The sequence below is a fragment of the Cyphellophora europaea genome, assembly GCF_000365145.1.
Source record: "Cyphellophora europaea CBS 101466 unplaced genomic scaffold supercont1.1, whole genome shotgun sequence".
Classification (NCBI taxonomy): Eukaryota; Fungi; Ascomycota; class Eurotiomycetes; order Chaetothyriales; family Cyphellophoraceae; genus Cyphellophora; species Cyphellophora europaea.
In genome coordinates this window covers 252,125-265,185 of record NW_008481797.1, presented here as the reverse complement: position 1 = coordinate 265,185, position 13,061 = coordinate 252,125, and the positions used below count along the sequence as shown (strand labels likewise).

The 13,061-nt window shown below is 53.9% G+C and overlaps 6 protein-coding genes across 6 annotated transcripts; 3 read left to right on the top strand and 3 right to left on the bottom strand.

Moving 5' to 3' along the window:
• Positions 1–499: 499 nt before the first annotated feature.
• HMPREF1541_00061 (uncharacterized protein) lies at positions 500–2,557 on the top strand (the record flags this gene model as incomplete). Its single annotated transcript, XM_008712370.1, has 1 exon — positions 500–2,557. The coding sequence occupies one exon, from the start codon at positions 500–502 to the stop codon at positions 2,555–2,557; it is 2,058 nt and encodes a 685-aa protein (XP_008710592.1).
• A 299-nt stretch (positions 2,558–2,856) lies between these two features.
• Positions 2,857–3,963, top strand: HMPREF1541_00060 (uncharacterized protein; the record flags this gene model as incomplete). Its single annotated transcript, XM_008712369.1, has 1 exon — positions 2,857–3,963. One exon carries the CDS (start codon positions 2,857–2,859, stop codon positions 3,961–3,963), a length of 1,107 nt encoding a protein of 368 aa, XP_008710591.1.
• Positions 3,964–4,048: 85 nt separating this feature from the next.
• Positions 4,049–5,894, bottom strand: HMPREF1541_00059 (uncharacterized protein; the record flags this gene model as incomplete). The annotated part of the gene is made up of 6 exons (XM_008712368.1): positions 4,049–5,034; positions 5,079–5,236; positions 5,285–5,337; positions 5,391–5,558; positions 5,611–5,672; positions 5,714–5,894. The coding sequence occupies 6 exons, from the start codon at positions 5,892–5,894 to the stop codon at positions 4,049–4,051; spliced, it is 1,608 nt and encodes a 535-aa protein (XP_008710590.1).
• A 2,218-nt stretch (positions 5,895–8,112) lies between these two features.
• HMPREF1541_00058 (uncharacterized protein) lies at positions 8,113–9,096 on the top strand (the record flags this gene model as incomplete). The annotated part of the gene is made up of 2 exons (XM_008712367.1): positions 8,113–8,848; positions 8,897–9,096. 2 exons carry the CDS (start codon positions 8,113–8,115, stop codon positions 9,094–9,096), a joined length of 936 nt encoding a protein of 311 aa, XP_008710589.1.
• A 471-nt stretch (positions 9,097–9,567) lies between these two features.
• Positions 9,568–10,356, bottom strand: HMPREF1541_00057 (uncharacterized protein; the record flags this gene model as incomplete). Its single annotated transcript, XM_008712366.1, has 1 exon — positions 9,568–10,356. The coding sequence occupies one exon, from the start codon at positions 10,354–10,356 to the stop codon at positions 9,568–9,570; it is 789 nt and encodes a 262-aa protein (XP_008710588.1).
• A 1,554-nt stretch (positions 10,357–11,910) lies between these two features.
• On the bottom strand, positions 11,911–12,498 carry HMPREF1541_00056 (uncharacterized protein; the record flags this gene model as incomplete). Its single annotated transcript, XM_008712365.1, has 2 exons — positions 11,911–11,958; positions 12,016–12,498. The coding sequence occupies 2 exons, from the start codon at positions 12,496–12,498 to the stop codon at positions 11,911–11,913; spliced, it is 531 nt and encodes a 176-aa protein (XP_008710587.1).
• Positions 12,499–13,061: the final 563 nt, after the last annotated feature.

Sequence of the window (13,061 nt, the reverse complement as noted above, 5' to 3'; positions counted from 1 at the left end):
CCCGTCAACTTACCGTGTTCGAAAGTCGTTCCGCAGGAATCAGTGTGTCTAGTCGATTGTTAGGGGCGAGGTCTTGCAGCTGCAGGTGCCTATGGCGTGATTCTCGCTAAGGATTCGTTCCGAGCTGGCCATGGTTTGTCCCACCATCAAGTCTGCTACTCTCGAAGAAGGTGGACACCGAGCCGCGAGACGTGGGAAGTTGTTCGGACATCACGAAGGTCTGGCCGGTGGTATCGTGGATTCTGGCGATTGAAGATAAGACAGAAAAAACATTCTGCTCGCCGCCGGCCGAGAGCAGCTCGCGGCTGTCGCTGACGCCAAGCCCCCGGCACTCGGAAATTTCTCTTTGCCTGGACACAGCTGGCTCAGGCGAAGCTGCGATTGACGAGAGAGAACCCCGAGACACTGCAGAGTCCCGTGGGCTCACTGCAGCAACAGTTTGCGCCATCACAGTGTCAATAGACGCCAAATTATCGGCTGTCGGACTGTTACCGCCGACATGCAGCATCAGAAACTCTCAAAGAAGTCCGCCAATACCTGCGCCGAATGCCGGTCACGCAAAGTGAAATGCGATGGCCTGCGCGACGTGTGCAGTCCATGTTCGCGACTGAACATTAGCTGCTCTTTCCAGAGAGGTGACGGCGATGCAGAAGCAGCTCCCGAGCGCCGTCGGGCTCGATTGGCCTGCGAAGCTTGCCACTCGCTCAAGGCGCGCTGTACAGGCGAACTCCCCGAATGCAAAAGATGCCGTCTCAGAGGCGTCGACTGCATCTATCCAGCGTCGAAGCGAGCCTCAGCCCGGCCAGGCTCGCGATCCAAGGGTCGGATGTCCATGCTAAGTCCTGACGAGTCCGCCGAGACTGATATGAGGAGCCGGTCGCAAAGCACCTACGCCGGATCGACCCCAGCGGCACCCAGAGTGTACGATGTTTCGGCGTCTTCGCTTGATGACGGTCTGGTTATGCGCATGTTTGAAGCGTTCTTCCAGCACATTCACCCCATACCCTTGTACTCCTTCTTCCACAAGGCATCCCTGATACAAGCATTCGAAGCAGACTTGCTACAGTCAGGTCTTGTCTTATCCATCATTGGCATGACGTGCCAGCTTCTTGACATGGGTCCAGGCATGAAAGACTATGGAACTCAATGTCTCCGTGAGGCCGAGAAGCTGGTCATGGAAGATATTGGCAAACCATCACTCGTTAAGATCCAGGTCCTGATCCTACTTGTCCGACATCATGCCCAGCAGCGCAGATTCAGCAACGCCTTTGTACTTCTGGCGCTCGCATCGCGATTCGCATACGCTCTCCGTCTGAACAGGGAGTCTCCAAATCTCTGCTTCTTGGCACAAGAGTCACGCCGGAGAATGATGTGGTCTTTATTCATCATCGACACCACCCTGGCAGGTGGCATCCGAGAACTGGTATTGTCACCAACTAGTTCTCTGCATATACAACTTCCCTGCCAGGAGCGTAATTTCGAGTTCGATCTCGCCCAAGAAACCGAGCCACTGCAGCCGAAGCCACAGGCACCTTTGTCCGACAGCGTTGGCTCTCTTGGCATGTACGTGAGAGTCTTGTGGCTCCGGCATCGAATCTTGGAGACAACCAAAGAAGCAGCAATGTATGGTACGGAGCTCGATCAACTGCAGACCAGGATGGCAAGCTTGGCTGCAGAACTTGATGCGTTTGAGGCATCGCTGCCTCTATCCTTCCGGCTCTCGGAGAAGAACATTCAATTGCGTGCCTACAGTCCCCGGTTGTGCCCATATCTACTGGTCCACATCTGGTGGCTGCAGTCCTATTGCGACCTCTATCGCATCGTTTTGTCTGGTCTCGAAGGGGCATTGAGTCCGGAGCAGTCGCAGCTTCTCGACCCAGGTTTCGTCACCGAGTGCCGTCGACGGTGCTTTAATAACGCAAAAGCACTCTCAGGCATCTTCCGAACTTTCAGAGCACTGAAGAATGGTTGTCCAGTCATGGAACTTGAAGTCTTTGCCTGCGCATATCAATGTGCAAGGATCATATTTTACTTCTACCACAACTCGGGAGCGGCTTTGGAGTTATCGGCTGACGTAGCACAAGAGCTTGCACAACAGTGTCTCAGTGCAATGGAGACCGTACCCGTCAGTTGTGCAGCAAGTGATGGATTAAAAGCAGACCTGGTAGCATTGCTCGACCGCGGGCATCACGGTGAACCTCCGACCACTGGTACGAGGAGACGCATCGGAACTCGGAGCGGCGGCCCATCCCGAAAACATCGAGCTTCTGTTCATAAGAGTCTTGCCAGACAGGGCGAAGGAATCGACCCTGACCACATCGACTCTGTCATAGCGCCCGAGGTTCAGGCAGCGCCAGTATCTGGGACAGCCTCGCGCGCTAACAATACAGCCAAAAATGAACATGAAGGGTCGCCTGCGGAAGACTTTTCAATCAGTAATGCTTTCCAAGGAGCCTTTGATGGCCTGGATCTTGCTTCTGATCCCATGACTTCCGACCCATTCGGCTGGCTTATTGGAGAAGGAGTCACAGCCGAGCACCTGGCTTGGAACGGCTAGACATGCCACTGCGCCCGACTGCTACCAATGCTATGTGTATACGAAGCAGTCTAGCAGACAAGGCCGAAGACCAGTCTTGTTGCGCGGCCGGCAACACGGCCAAGTGCGTGCGTCATCAGCACAGCCATTGGTGCAGTGCTGGAGCAGGTTACCGCAATGAGCTACCCACCTGCCGTCAGGCGTCCGGGCCCCTGAACTCAATTCCCAGCTGACCTAAGGCATAAAGAGCGTCCAATGCACCTGAGCAGACTGCAACAGTCTGGTCACACTCATCTTCTGGAAGCTTACGACCACTTGTGATGTCGACCGTAACCACCACCAAGTTAGACACTTCGCGTTCACTGCCTCCCACCGACTCCGAGAACGGTTCCCTTCGGGTTGCTGCAACCTTCAACTACTGGGCAACTGCTTCCCTCCCCACAATCAACGAGATCCAGGCCATCTTCAGCGGTCGCTCTACTGATACTCGTGCCGTACCATGTATCGTGCATGATCTCCGCGCTCACGACCTTTCACAATACAATCTCAATGAACACGCCTTCGCTGTTCTCCGCCATTCGTCCGCTCTGCTACCGCCACACTCTGCCACTGTCCCCTCTTTCCACGACAATGAGCTTATGACTTCGGCATATTGGCCCGAGCTTATTAGCCTCCTGAAGTCGGCACTCGGCGTCCGTTCTGCAGTAGCAATCAACACCACCGTCCGCGATATCCCCGCCTCCTCACCCAAGCAGCTCAATCCCGATAATCCCCGCGCCGACCCCAAGGCCAGTTTCCACCCTTTCTTTGTAGTCCATGGCGATTATACGCCTGCAGGTGCCAGGGGCCATATGCGAGCCATGCTGCCAAGCTACTTTGAGGACAACTCATGCCAAGAGAGCACGACCCCCGAGGAGAAAGCGAAGTTCTTCGCACTACGGCAGGAGATCTTGAATGCAGAAGACGCAGCAATAGCCGCAGACGGAGTTAGAGATCAATGGGACTGGAGCGGGAGGAACTACAACGGCCCCCGCTGGGCCATGTTGAGCGTCTGGCGGCCATTGGAGACGGTGTTACGAGATCCGCTGGCGATCATGGACCCTCGGACACTGTTCACGGGCAAACCTCAGGCTCAGACGTACGCGAAGTTTGAACGCATGTACCGGGCCAGGCCGGGCTTCGAGCCGGAGTACAAGAGCGAGAACATGCTCCCTATCGCTCCGTCGGACGACGAAGAGCACTGGTGGTACTGGCTCAGCGAACAGAAGCCCGACGAGGTGTACACGCTGAAGCTGTTTGATAGTGAGGCGCACCGTGAGGGAAGTCAGGTGGCAGAATGTGTTGCGCACAGCGCGTTCAACTTGCCGGACCAGGACCAGCAGCCATTGAGGCGCAGTGCCGAGGTGAGGGTCATGGTCATCTGGTAGAACTCACTGTTCGAAGATGTGGGGTGTCAGCTTGTTGGTCATTGAGGCAATTTACACGTTATTCCTATTTCATGACAACCCGCCTTCAATAACTCGTGTCTGGCATCGTTGTGAACGCGCCTTTAGTCCCCAGATCCGGGATGCGGCCCAGCAAGAACTCCAACTGCCGGTACGCCGCGCTGGGCGCATACTGCGGGACCATGTGGCCAGACAACTGCACCGTCACGAGTGTTAAGCCCCGCTCCGTGTGCCACCGACCCATATTACCGGCGGCGGCGAGCGTAGCGTCACCTAGTGCCGAATCATCCACCGTGTGGTACGGCACGTAGAAATCACCCCACTTGTCTGGATGGACAGAAAAGCCCTGCTGCCCGCCCCAGGTCATATTCTGGGTGGCGATCAGCGTGCCATTCCACATGAGTATCATGTCCAGGATGCCGTGGCCGATGATGACGCGGTCGGCGTGCTCAATGACGTTGGGCAGGATGCTGAGCGCCGAAGGCGGCGAGTTGTCCGTGCCGTTGACGAAGACGTCGATGGTGCTGCATTCGTCCCACGCCTGCACGGGCGCGTTGATGGCTCGCTGCACGTCCGAGAGGTTGAAGTACACGAATGCGCCCTCGGGCACATAGCCAAAGGAGCCAGGAAAGCCGAGCACGTCCCACAACAAGGGGCACGTTGTCGCGACCTGGTAGATGTCGTAACACGGGTTCGCGAGGGTCATGGCCGACTGTGCCACGTCAAAGATGTCGCAGGTGTCATTGTCGTTGGAAACATTGGGCGGCGTGGGCAGCGGGCCTTTGGGCGGGAAAGTGAGCGCTTCTTCCAGGAAGGCTGTGTAGCCACAGTCGTTGGCCGTTTGATGCGCGTACTCCATGAAGGAGTCATTAAGGTTGATCAGCGGTGCCCAGTAGTCGAGGAAGGGCACGGTGGGAATCTGTTGTTGCACCACGTCATATGAGAGTGACGGATCATAGATCATGAGGGATGAGAAATTGTAGTAGGTGGTGTCGTTGGCGCCGATCATGGCGTTGGCAATGTAGGGAACATAGTATCCTGCGTACGACTCGCCTGCAAGAGTCAGCTGGAACTTGCAGACACTATAATTGGCAAACCTGTGATGTAGACTGTATAGCCCTGCATCGCAAACGTATCTACAAAGTTCTTGAAGAAACCAAGGAATTGATCTGCGACATCTTCCTCGGAGGTGGCTGTCGGTGTGCCCTGGCTAAAGCCAGTCCCGACTGGTTTTTCGACCCACACCATGTTTGTTCTATATAGGGTGAGCTAGAGGACAAATACGCGGGAGTGATTGACTCACAAATTCACCCAGGTCCACGGGTTTGGAACAGGTCTGTATGTACCATATTGCCACTACTTGATATCAGCTTCAACGCCCGACAGTCCTCGAGACGAAGCACACTCACCAGGAATGGCCCGTTCTCCTGCAAGAAGCCCTCCAGAGAACTGCAGCCGGGGCCACCATTTAGCCAGATCACAATTTCTTTCGCGGCGGCTGGGTTCGATGAAGGAAAGAACCAAAAGTAGAGCTCCGAGGAATTCTGCTCGCTCGATATGGGCATCAAACCTGCGTACTACAATAGTGTCAGAAGTCGTCGGCACCATTACGCGCCTCGGTTAACTCACTGATTCACCAATATCGAAGTCGACATAAGGTATACCTGTTCCGTTGACCGAATACTCTGACTCTAGTCAGCACAGCCGCCACGATGAACTGCAAGAAGCTCACTCTCGGTCTTGTTCGTCGCATACTGCGAGTCCTGTCTTCGTTCGAAATTGCCGTGCCGTGCAGGCTCCGCCCTTTGCAACAGACGCGGCTCCTCAACGGCCTTCATACCGACATGCTGCAGGCTTCTGGCCGCAGACAGAGCTGCGATCGTCAACACAGAGAGGGTTGCGAAAAGCTTCATGGCGGTAGCACGACAATGAACAGTTCTGACAGAAAATGGCCGTCCAAGCAGCCACAACAGAGCTTGCGCCTCCGACCGAGACACTGCATTTTATAGCTGCAAGAGGCACGCGACGTGTACCCCACCATGGGTCCGACACGTTCACGTAGTTTGCCATGATAATGGGAAGGCGAACGCAAGTGACTGCCGGTAGCACAGAGGCGATGCAACATCGATTGCACCCCTGCGTAGCAGTATGACGCATATCAAGCTCGCTAAGCTTGCAAGAAGGCGAGAAGAAGCTTGTCAGAAAGAAGCTTGTCGAGCTTGAGCAGGTCTTCTGTGGGATGACCTGGAGCTAGATGGCGCCGGTCGCTATTAGACCCTGGTTGGTGGGGTAGATGAGGCTACCCCAGCGATAAGAGTGCCTCCCACAGCTGCCGCGATGCCGATTGGCAGGCCGCTTCTTTCTGAGAGACCACCGACCGGGCGGCAAGCACTGCATTACGGTGTTGGTGGTCAATAAGTAAGTTGTGTGGCAATGGGAACGAGACTTACTTAAGGAGATCTGAACATCTGGTGATAGGATTCGTCGAGCAGAGGAAACATTGACTTTGGCGGCTGTGGCGACATGCTTGTGGTTGGAGAACTGGGCATCGCCAACGGCCGATACGCTAGGTCCGAACAAGCAGGTACCCGGCTGTACCGGGATCATTATTTGTCGTGCGAATTGGCTGCTGCGGTGCAACGTGGACCGGCTGCAGGCGAGAATCGGCGTGTCAAAAGAAAGCGTGCGACCCTGCCGCCATAGCAGTCAAGCTCGCCTGATCTTCTCTGCTAGGTCGTCCTGATCCTGTCATGCTCGGCTTCATGTCCAAGTCGAAGAGAACGGAGCGCGCTTGACACGCGAGTGGTAGCCGCTCATCCTTGGGAGTATTGCTATCGCTCCAGAGGTTCAGCCAAAACACCAGAAGCCGGAGCTCGAGCTGAAAACGCGCTGGCAACGACTCACTTTCGGCTGGGCCATTCCCGTAGTAGCCGCCATTGGTCTGCGAATCGCTTGACCAGTCTTATCGACTCTCCAAACGGTCAGACGATGGTGTCTTTGCCGCAGCCAGCTTGTGCGTTTCGCTTTGTGCTAAACCACATTATGCTACTGGGCCAGAAATTCAGACTCTCGGCGGGCCTCCTCTGCGATCTTCGAGACTCCGTGTCTTATACAATGTGACAAGCAGCACTCGAAAGATTTGTGAGCCAAACGATCTCGGAAAGAGAAACTTGTCAGTTGGATGTTGACATCGTCCATCAAGTTGAGGTTGATGGCGTGCTTGTGTGCTACTGATGGGTCCTTCTCTGTGATCATTTGCTAATGCACAGGGTCAATGTCAACGAAATCGCGCTGGCTCAATTTTCGAAACCGAGAGGCCTTTTCATCCGAGACCTTGCGAAGCGCGTTCGAAGCTGTGGGAGGTAGGTTAGGGTGACAGCCTTCTTGACCTGATATCCGTGGGTGAGCTGTTCCATACTTGGTGTCACTTACGAACCGTTCAAGATCTAACTAGAGGTATTATGGCACGTGGAAGTGCACATGAGTGCCGAGTTACTCAAACATGGCATCGCCTGGAGCCCCTTTCTCAAGGCAATCTGCACCGGTCTCCTCAGTGCAGAACATCGACCCTGACTGTTCGACCTGCGGCTGTCGGTCTTTTGGGGGCGTTCTTGCGAGGAACTGTCATCTGAGCCCGAGAACTTTTGTCAAGACAGCTCACACCTCCCGCGACCTGATACTCGGCAAAAATTATGGTGAGGATGAAGCAGTGGGTCAAAGATGAATTTTACAACTGGGGCTCTTATCTTTCTCCACCACAGCTTCGGGTGCAAACCCGCCAATGAATGAGATTTCAAGCTGCGCTCAAGCCCGGGGCGATGACCTCAAACTTGGCAGAGACACGTACCACATGCCAATATGCAGTAAGAGAGCATCTCGGACGAAATCGTGTTGGACGAATCGTATCAGGACTCCCACGTGGGCCCTAGGAAAGTCCATCCGAAGTTGTTTCGCGCAGATACTGCCCCCATTGCATCATCTGCTGGGCAGGTAGCTATGTACCTCGCGTCAAGCTATGGTGATCTAACACTTACACGAAGCACATAAAGCCCAATATAAAACCTGTACACTTTAAGGCTTTTTGAGAGCCAGCAAAGTTTCACAGGACGGCGCCTCCGCATACTGTTCAACATGTCTCCCGCCATTAATGGAAGAACCGACTATAGCCGATCGCAAACAACGAGCAAATCCACCAAGTCCAACTCCGCCACCATGCGAGCTGACTCGCACACCAATAGTCAACCATTTGACGTGGAACAAGCTCGCATCGAGTCCAATAAATACTTTCCGGAGTTTAACCTGCAAGACAAAGTTGTTATTGTGACTGGAGGTGGTCGCGGCCTTGGGTTGACCATGGCGGAGGCACTTTTCCAAGGCGGTGCAAATATACACTGTCTCGATGTCCTCAAAGAACCTCATGAAGACTTTCTACAGGTTCAGCAACGTACGGATGTGTACTTAGGAGGTAGCCTCCATTATCACCACGTCGATGTTCGTCAGACAGAAGCGCTCCAGCAACTCATCGCAGAAATCGCCGCGCAGTACCAGCGCCTAGACGGTGTGATAGCTGCAGCAGGCATTCAGCACGTGAAGCCGGCTTTGACGCTCAATACAGACGACGTCAAGAACTTGATGGACATCAATTTTACGGCTGTTCTCATGACCGCACAGGAGGTAGCAAAGCAGATGATCAACTTGAAAACCCCAGGGAGTATCGTGCTGGTGGCAAGTATGAGTGCTATAATTGCGAACAAAGGCTTGATCAGCTCGGTCTATAATTCCAGTAAAGCTGCAGTCAATCAGCTGACGAAGAACTTGGCGATGGAGTGGGGACAGCATGGCATCCGTGTCAATTCTCTTTGTCCAGGTACGTTACCCGAAGACCGGCGTCTGACTTCTACTGATATGTACCTAGGGCATATCATAACTCCGATGGTGGCGCAGAACTTTAAAGATGAGCCCTCGCTGAAAGAGCAATGGGAAAAAGAGAGCATGCTGGGGAGGATATCTAGTCCGGAAGAGTTTCGAGGTCCAGCAACCTTCCTCATCAGTAATGCCAGTTCCTACATGACGGGAGCGTCCTTAGTCATCGATGGAGGACATACTGCTTGGTAACGAAAAGTGGCCCTTATTGTGGGTTTCTGCTGCGAGAAGTAGATGGAGCTTGCAAAGGGATCACAGTTAATGGGCTTGGCCGTCAATGTCTAATGATCATCCTGTATTTCTCTCCTTTGGAGTCTCTGTACCGTTCTGGGATGTGCAGTTCTTTTTAAACTGCTGTTAGTCTATCGATCCACACGTTTGCGATACTCGTGGTGAGAAATGCACTTTGGAAAGCTTGGGCTGGGCCGGCTCACACCAAGAGTTGCAAGACGAATGCTTCCGGCACAGAGAGTCCACTGCCAGTATTGACATGTGTCACAAGAATTCATTCTGAGGAGCAATATGCGCCTTATGTGCTGCTTTGGAGAAAATATGCCACAACTCTTCTCTGATTCGCCGTTGCTGGAATGCTCAAAAGCCACACAACGCCAATGCGGACACACTTTGACCTGTCACATCAATCTTTAAAAAATAGTCCACCTCTCACACAGCACTGTCCTTCTTACTGCGGCCCTTTGTATACTTGCTGAGGTCGCCGCCAGGCAAGGCCAGTGGGAAGTCCACGCTATCCAATATCATGGAAAACCACAAGTACCAGGCAATCAGTGAGGTCGCGAACGCGAATGCGGCGCCCACGATGCGGAGCTCCTTGGCCAGACCAGCCTCACCGCGGCCAGCATCAAAGTAACTGGCCGCCAGGCAAGGGAAAGTGACTGTGAAGCAGACTAAAATGGCCACAAGACAGATGTTGGTGCGGAGGGCGGCAATGGCGTAAAGAAAGCAAAGCACAGCTATGAAGATGAGAAACATGGCGAATGAGTTGTAGAAACCATCCGGGTTCTCGTAGACCGCGATTGCGTTGAAAAACGGGGTAAAAGTTGCACCGAAAGCACCCCAGAAGCCACCGAAAGTGAAGAAGACCACTGAGGGAAAGGTATTCCCCAGAATCCACTCGCCGATGCCACCGGTGTAGAGCAATGCTGCGCCGAGGAAGAAGTAGGTCCCGGTGCCAGCAGAGGCGTTGCCAGCGTCACTGCCGGCACCCCCCCAGCCCATCAGCATGATGGTTGCAGGAGTGTTCGCGAGTAGGAACCCTCCCAGGGCTACTGGGGTCGGGTTGCCAAATGTTTGGCGGAGCTGGCCAGCGACAGCCTGCTCAGGAGCGAGATATAGCTTCTCAAACCGAGAGGACGTAGGTACGAGAATGTCTTCGTGGTGGTTTGGATGTCCCTCCTTGCCATTGGAGATGTCAGTGCTGATACGCCGAGACATGGTGTCTGATGCTGCTTAGATGGCAAAGTTTGCAGAAAGCGAAAGCTGGCGTATTTAAGGCGTTTCAGTAAGCTGAGATAGGCATGTGCACGGGACAGACTTCATCGAGGACACTGTTTGGTTGTATAAGTATTGTTTTATCACGACAATTGTTGCTGTTGGCAGGATACTTTCTGGTGTAACCTGGCGCAGAGCCTCTGGTCGGAGGGGATGTGAGCTCCTATGGCCGATGGGAGTCATGGAGGAACCAAAGGCGATGGTCCAACCCCGAATTTCCCTGCAGATTACGAAGTCTGGTCCGACCGACTCGAAAATGTGATGTATATGTGGTAATAAAGGAGGAGGTTGAGCGAGGTCTGGGCCAACCCAGACCAAGAACCTACGGGAGCATAACATGATTTGACTCTAGTACGGGCAACGGAACGGTGTCGAACCTGGGGAAATGCGGAGTTGCTTGTTTCGAGGAGCTAATAGCATCGCGCACATGTTCTCGAGATCACGACCTGATGTTCCGAGAGCGAGTCGACGTGCCCGGGGACCGTGTCCGATCAACGGCACGCTACGGCCAGAAAGCCTCGCCCAATTTTCGTGACCAGTCGGGTCGGGCAGCTGCTAGGGTGAATGCCGTCAGTGAGGAAGCTCGCTTCCGTTTGCTGATGTCAAGACGTCCACGGGACACGTTCTCGTCACAAATCGCGCGTTGAGTCTGAAATCTCAACGTGATCCATCTTCCTCCATGGAGATCTTCGTGAAGTTACACGCGGCAACACCAAGGGCGGCCAAATTGAAGTGCAAGCTCCCAGACTAAAGACAGAGAATCTTGCGTGTGATCTTCTATGAGTTCTCGGAGCCTGCGTGTCAATTCTGTCGACCCCTGGTGCTAGACCACTCTGCCTCAGGTATTTCATGGGGTCGACGAACGATGCCTATCCGTGACAGCTGAAGCAGCAGACTGTTCCGAGCTTGGATGATATTTAAAGCAGTATATCCGACATCACTAGATAGGTACACAAGCCATCTGTCGCAACTGTGCTCGATGCTGCGCGATCCTCAGTGCTCATTACGCGGCCCAGCATGATCTTCTTCCCATTCATAGTGTAGGCACTCCTGCAGCCCAACAGCCAGCTATGTCAGCGGTGCACACGGACAGCAAGCGGCGTCCAGAAAGAGATCCCTCACAGACAAGGTTTACCGATATAGCCGTCGACAGCGGTCAGACCTTAGGCTTGAGCGAAGGTGAGTTCTTCGCCAAATAGCCCCATATGCTGTCGTAAACATTGCTGCATCTGTCGAGCATCCGCGCGGGCGAACAGTGCCTAGGCTGAGCCGGCCCAGCTCGCGTGCGGCGCACAACTTCTCATATGGAAGTCGAGCCGGTTTCAGTTGGCAGCTAAGAGATCATTCGATGCCCACAGTACCGTATCGGAGAATGCTCGTAATTCCAGAAGTCGTGTTGGAAGCAGTCTAACAATAAGGAGAGATGTTTCAATTCCCTAGAAACCTGATCGGCCCAATTGTACCATTCGTGCCCGGTGGTCCAAAAACCTTCTCCGCTTACTCGAAACGCTCCCATCTCAGAACGGCTCTCGTTGGCGTCCCATCCTATGTATGTCAGCAATCACCTGGTTGTGCTTTCCCTGGAGTCAAAAATCAGCTTACATCTGCGAGCATGTCTTGCTTCGGTCTCAATTCCATGACAATCTTCTTCTCACCACCCTCAGCTACTTCCTCTAGGATGCGGACACGCCTCTCCTCAATGCCTCCTACCCTATTCGGGTCACTCGCCACCTCGACTTTGGCTTGCCAGAATAGTCCCTTCTCGTCTTCATACACACTGACATATCCGCAATACATGCTCAGACCCCTAGCCACGTGTGCGACCTCACTGTCTTCTCCGACTATCCATTGTTTGCCACTTGGTAACGGTCCCATACGTTCGCGGCGCGCAATGTGAGCGGAGAGATAGCCCTTTGGAGAGATCATAACGCGGCCGAGAGGGTCATCACCGTGTGGTTTGCTGATCAGGCGCTGGGAGTCGGGATCGTCGGTGCTGTACATGTGGTAAGACGTGCAGCGCCAACCACCGACCAGTACAGTGGCGTATTTGAGCCAAAGATCTTCTCGTTCGACACCCGCAGACATGGTGGCAATGCCAGTTAGTATCAAAAACGGACTGTTGATGGCGCTCAACAAGGAAACGAGCTCAAATATTATTCTAGTTTGTGGAGAACGTTGGAGAAGCATATGCCGAGGGTTGGAGAGACGCCAGACCGAGTAGTCCGATGGAGTTGGCGACAAAGATTGAGGCAGACGACGAATGTGAGACTTGCCATGGCAATGACTGGGATCGTGCAGAGTTGATTGAGATCGTGGAGAGGAACCGATAAGCGAGTGGTGCCAGTCAGGGAAGGATGCCGGGGAAGCGCTTGCCAGACTTGCGGAGTGCACAAAAGTGCCGCAAAATGCGCCGTAGGTTCAGCTCAAACCGAGCAGACCTCTGTTTGGATTCATCGCGTCTCTGCAACATCTAACGTATGGTCCTTACCCTGGCCCAGGAGCGCCAAGTTGCTATACCACAGGCATGGAGCCTGCAGGACTGCTTGGCTGTGGTCCGGGCCAATAATATCATCCTGCACATTCCCAAGAACATCCGAATTATGTGAGTGGAATGCATTCCACCCCTTCGCTCTCCAGCCACAACAATG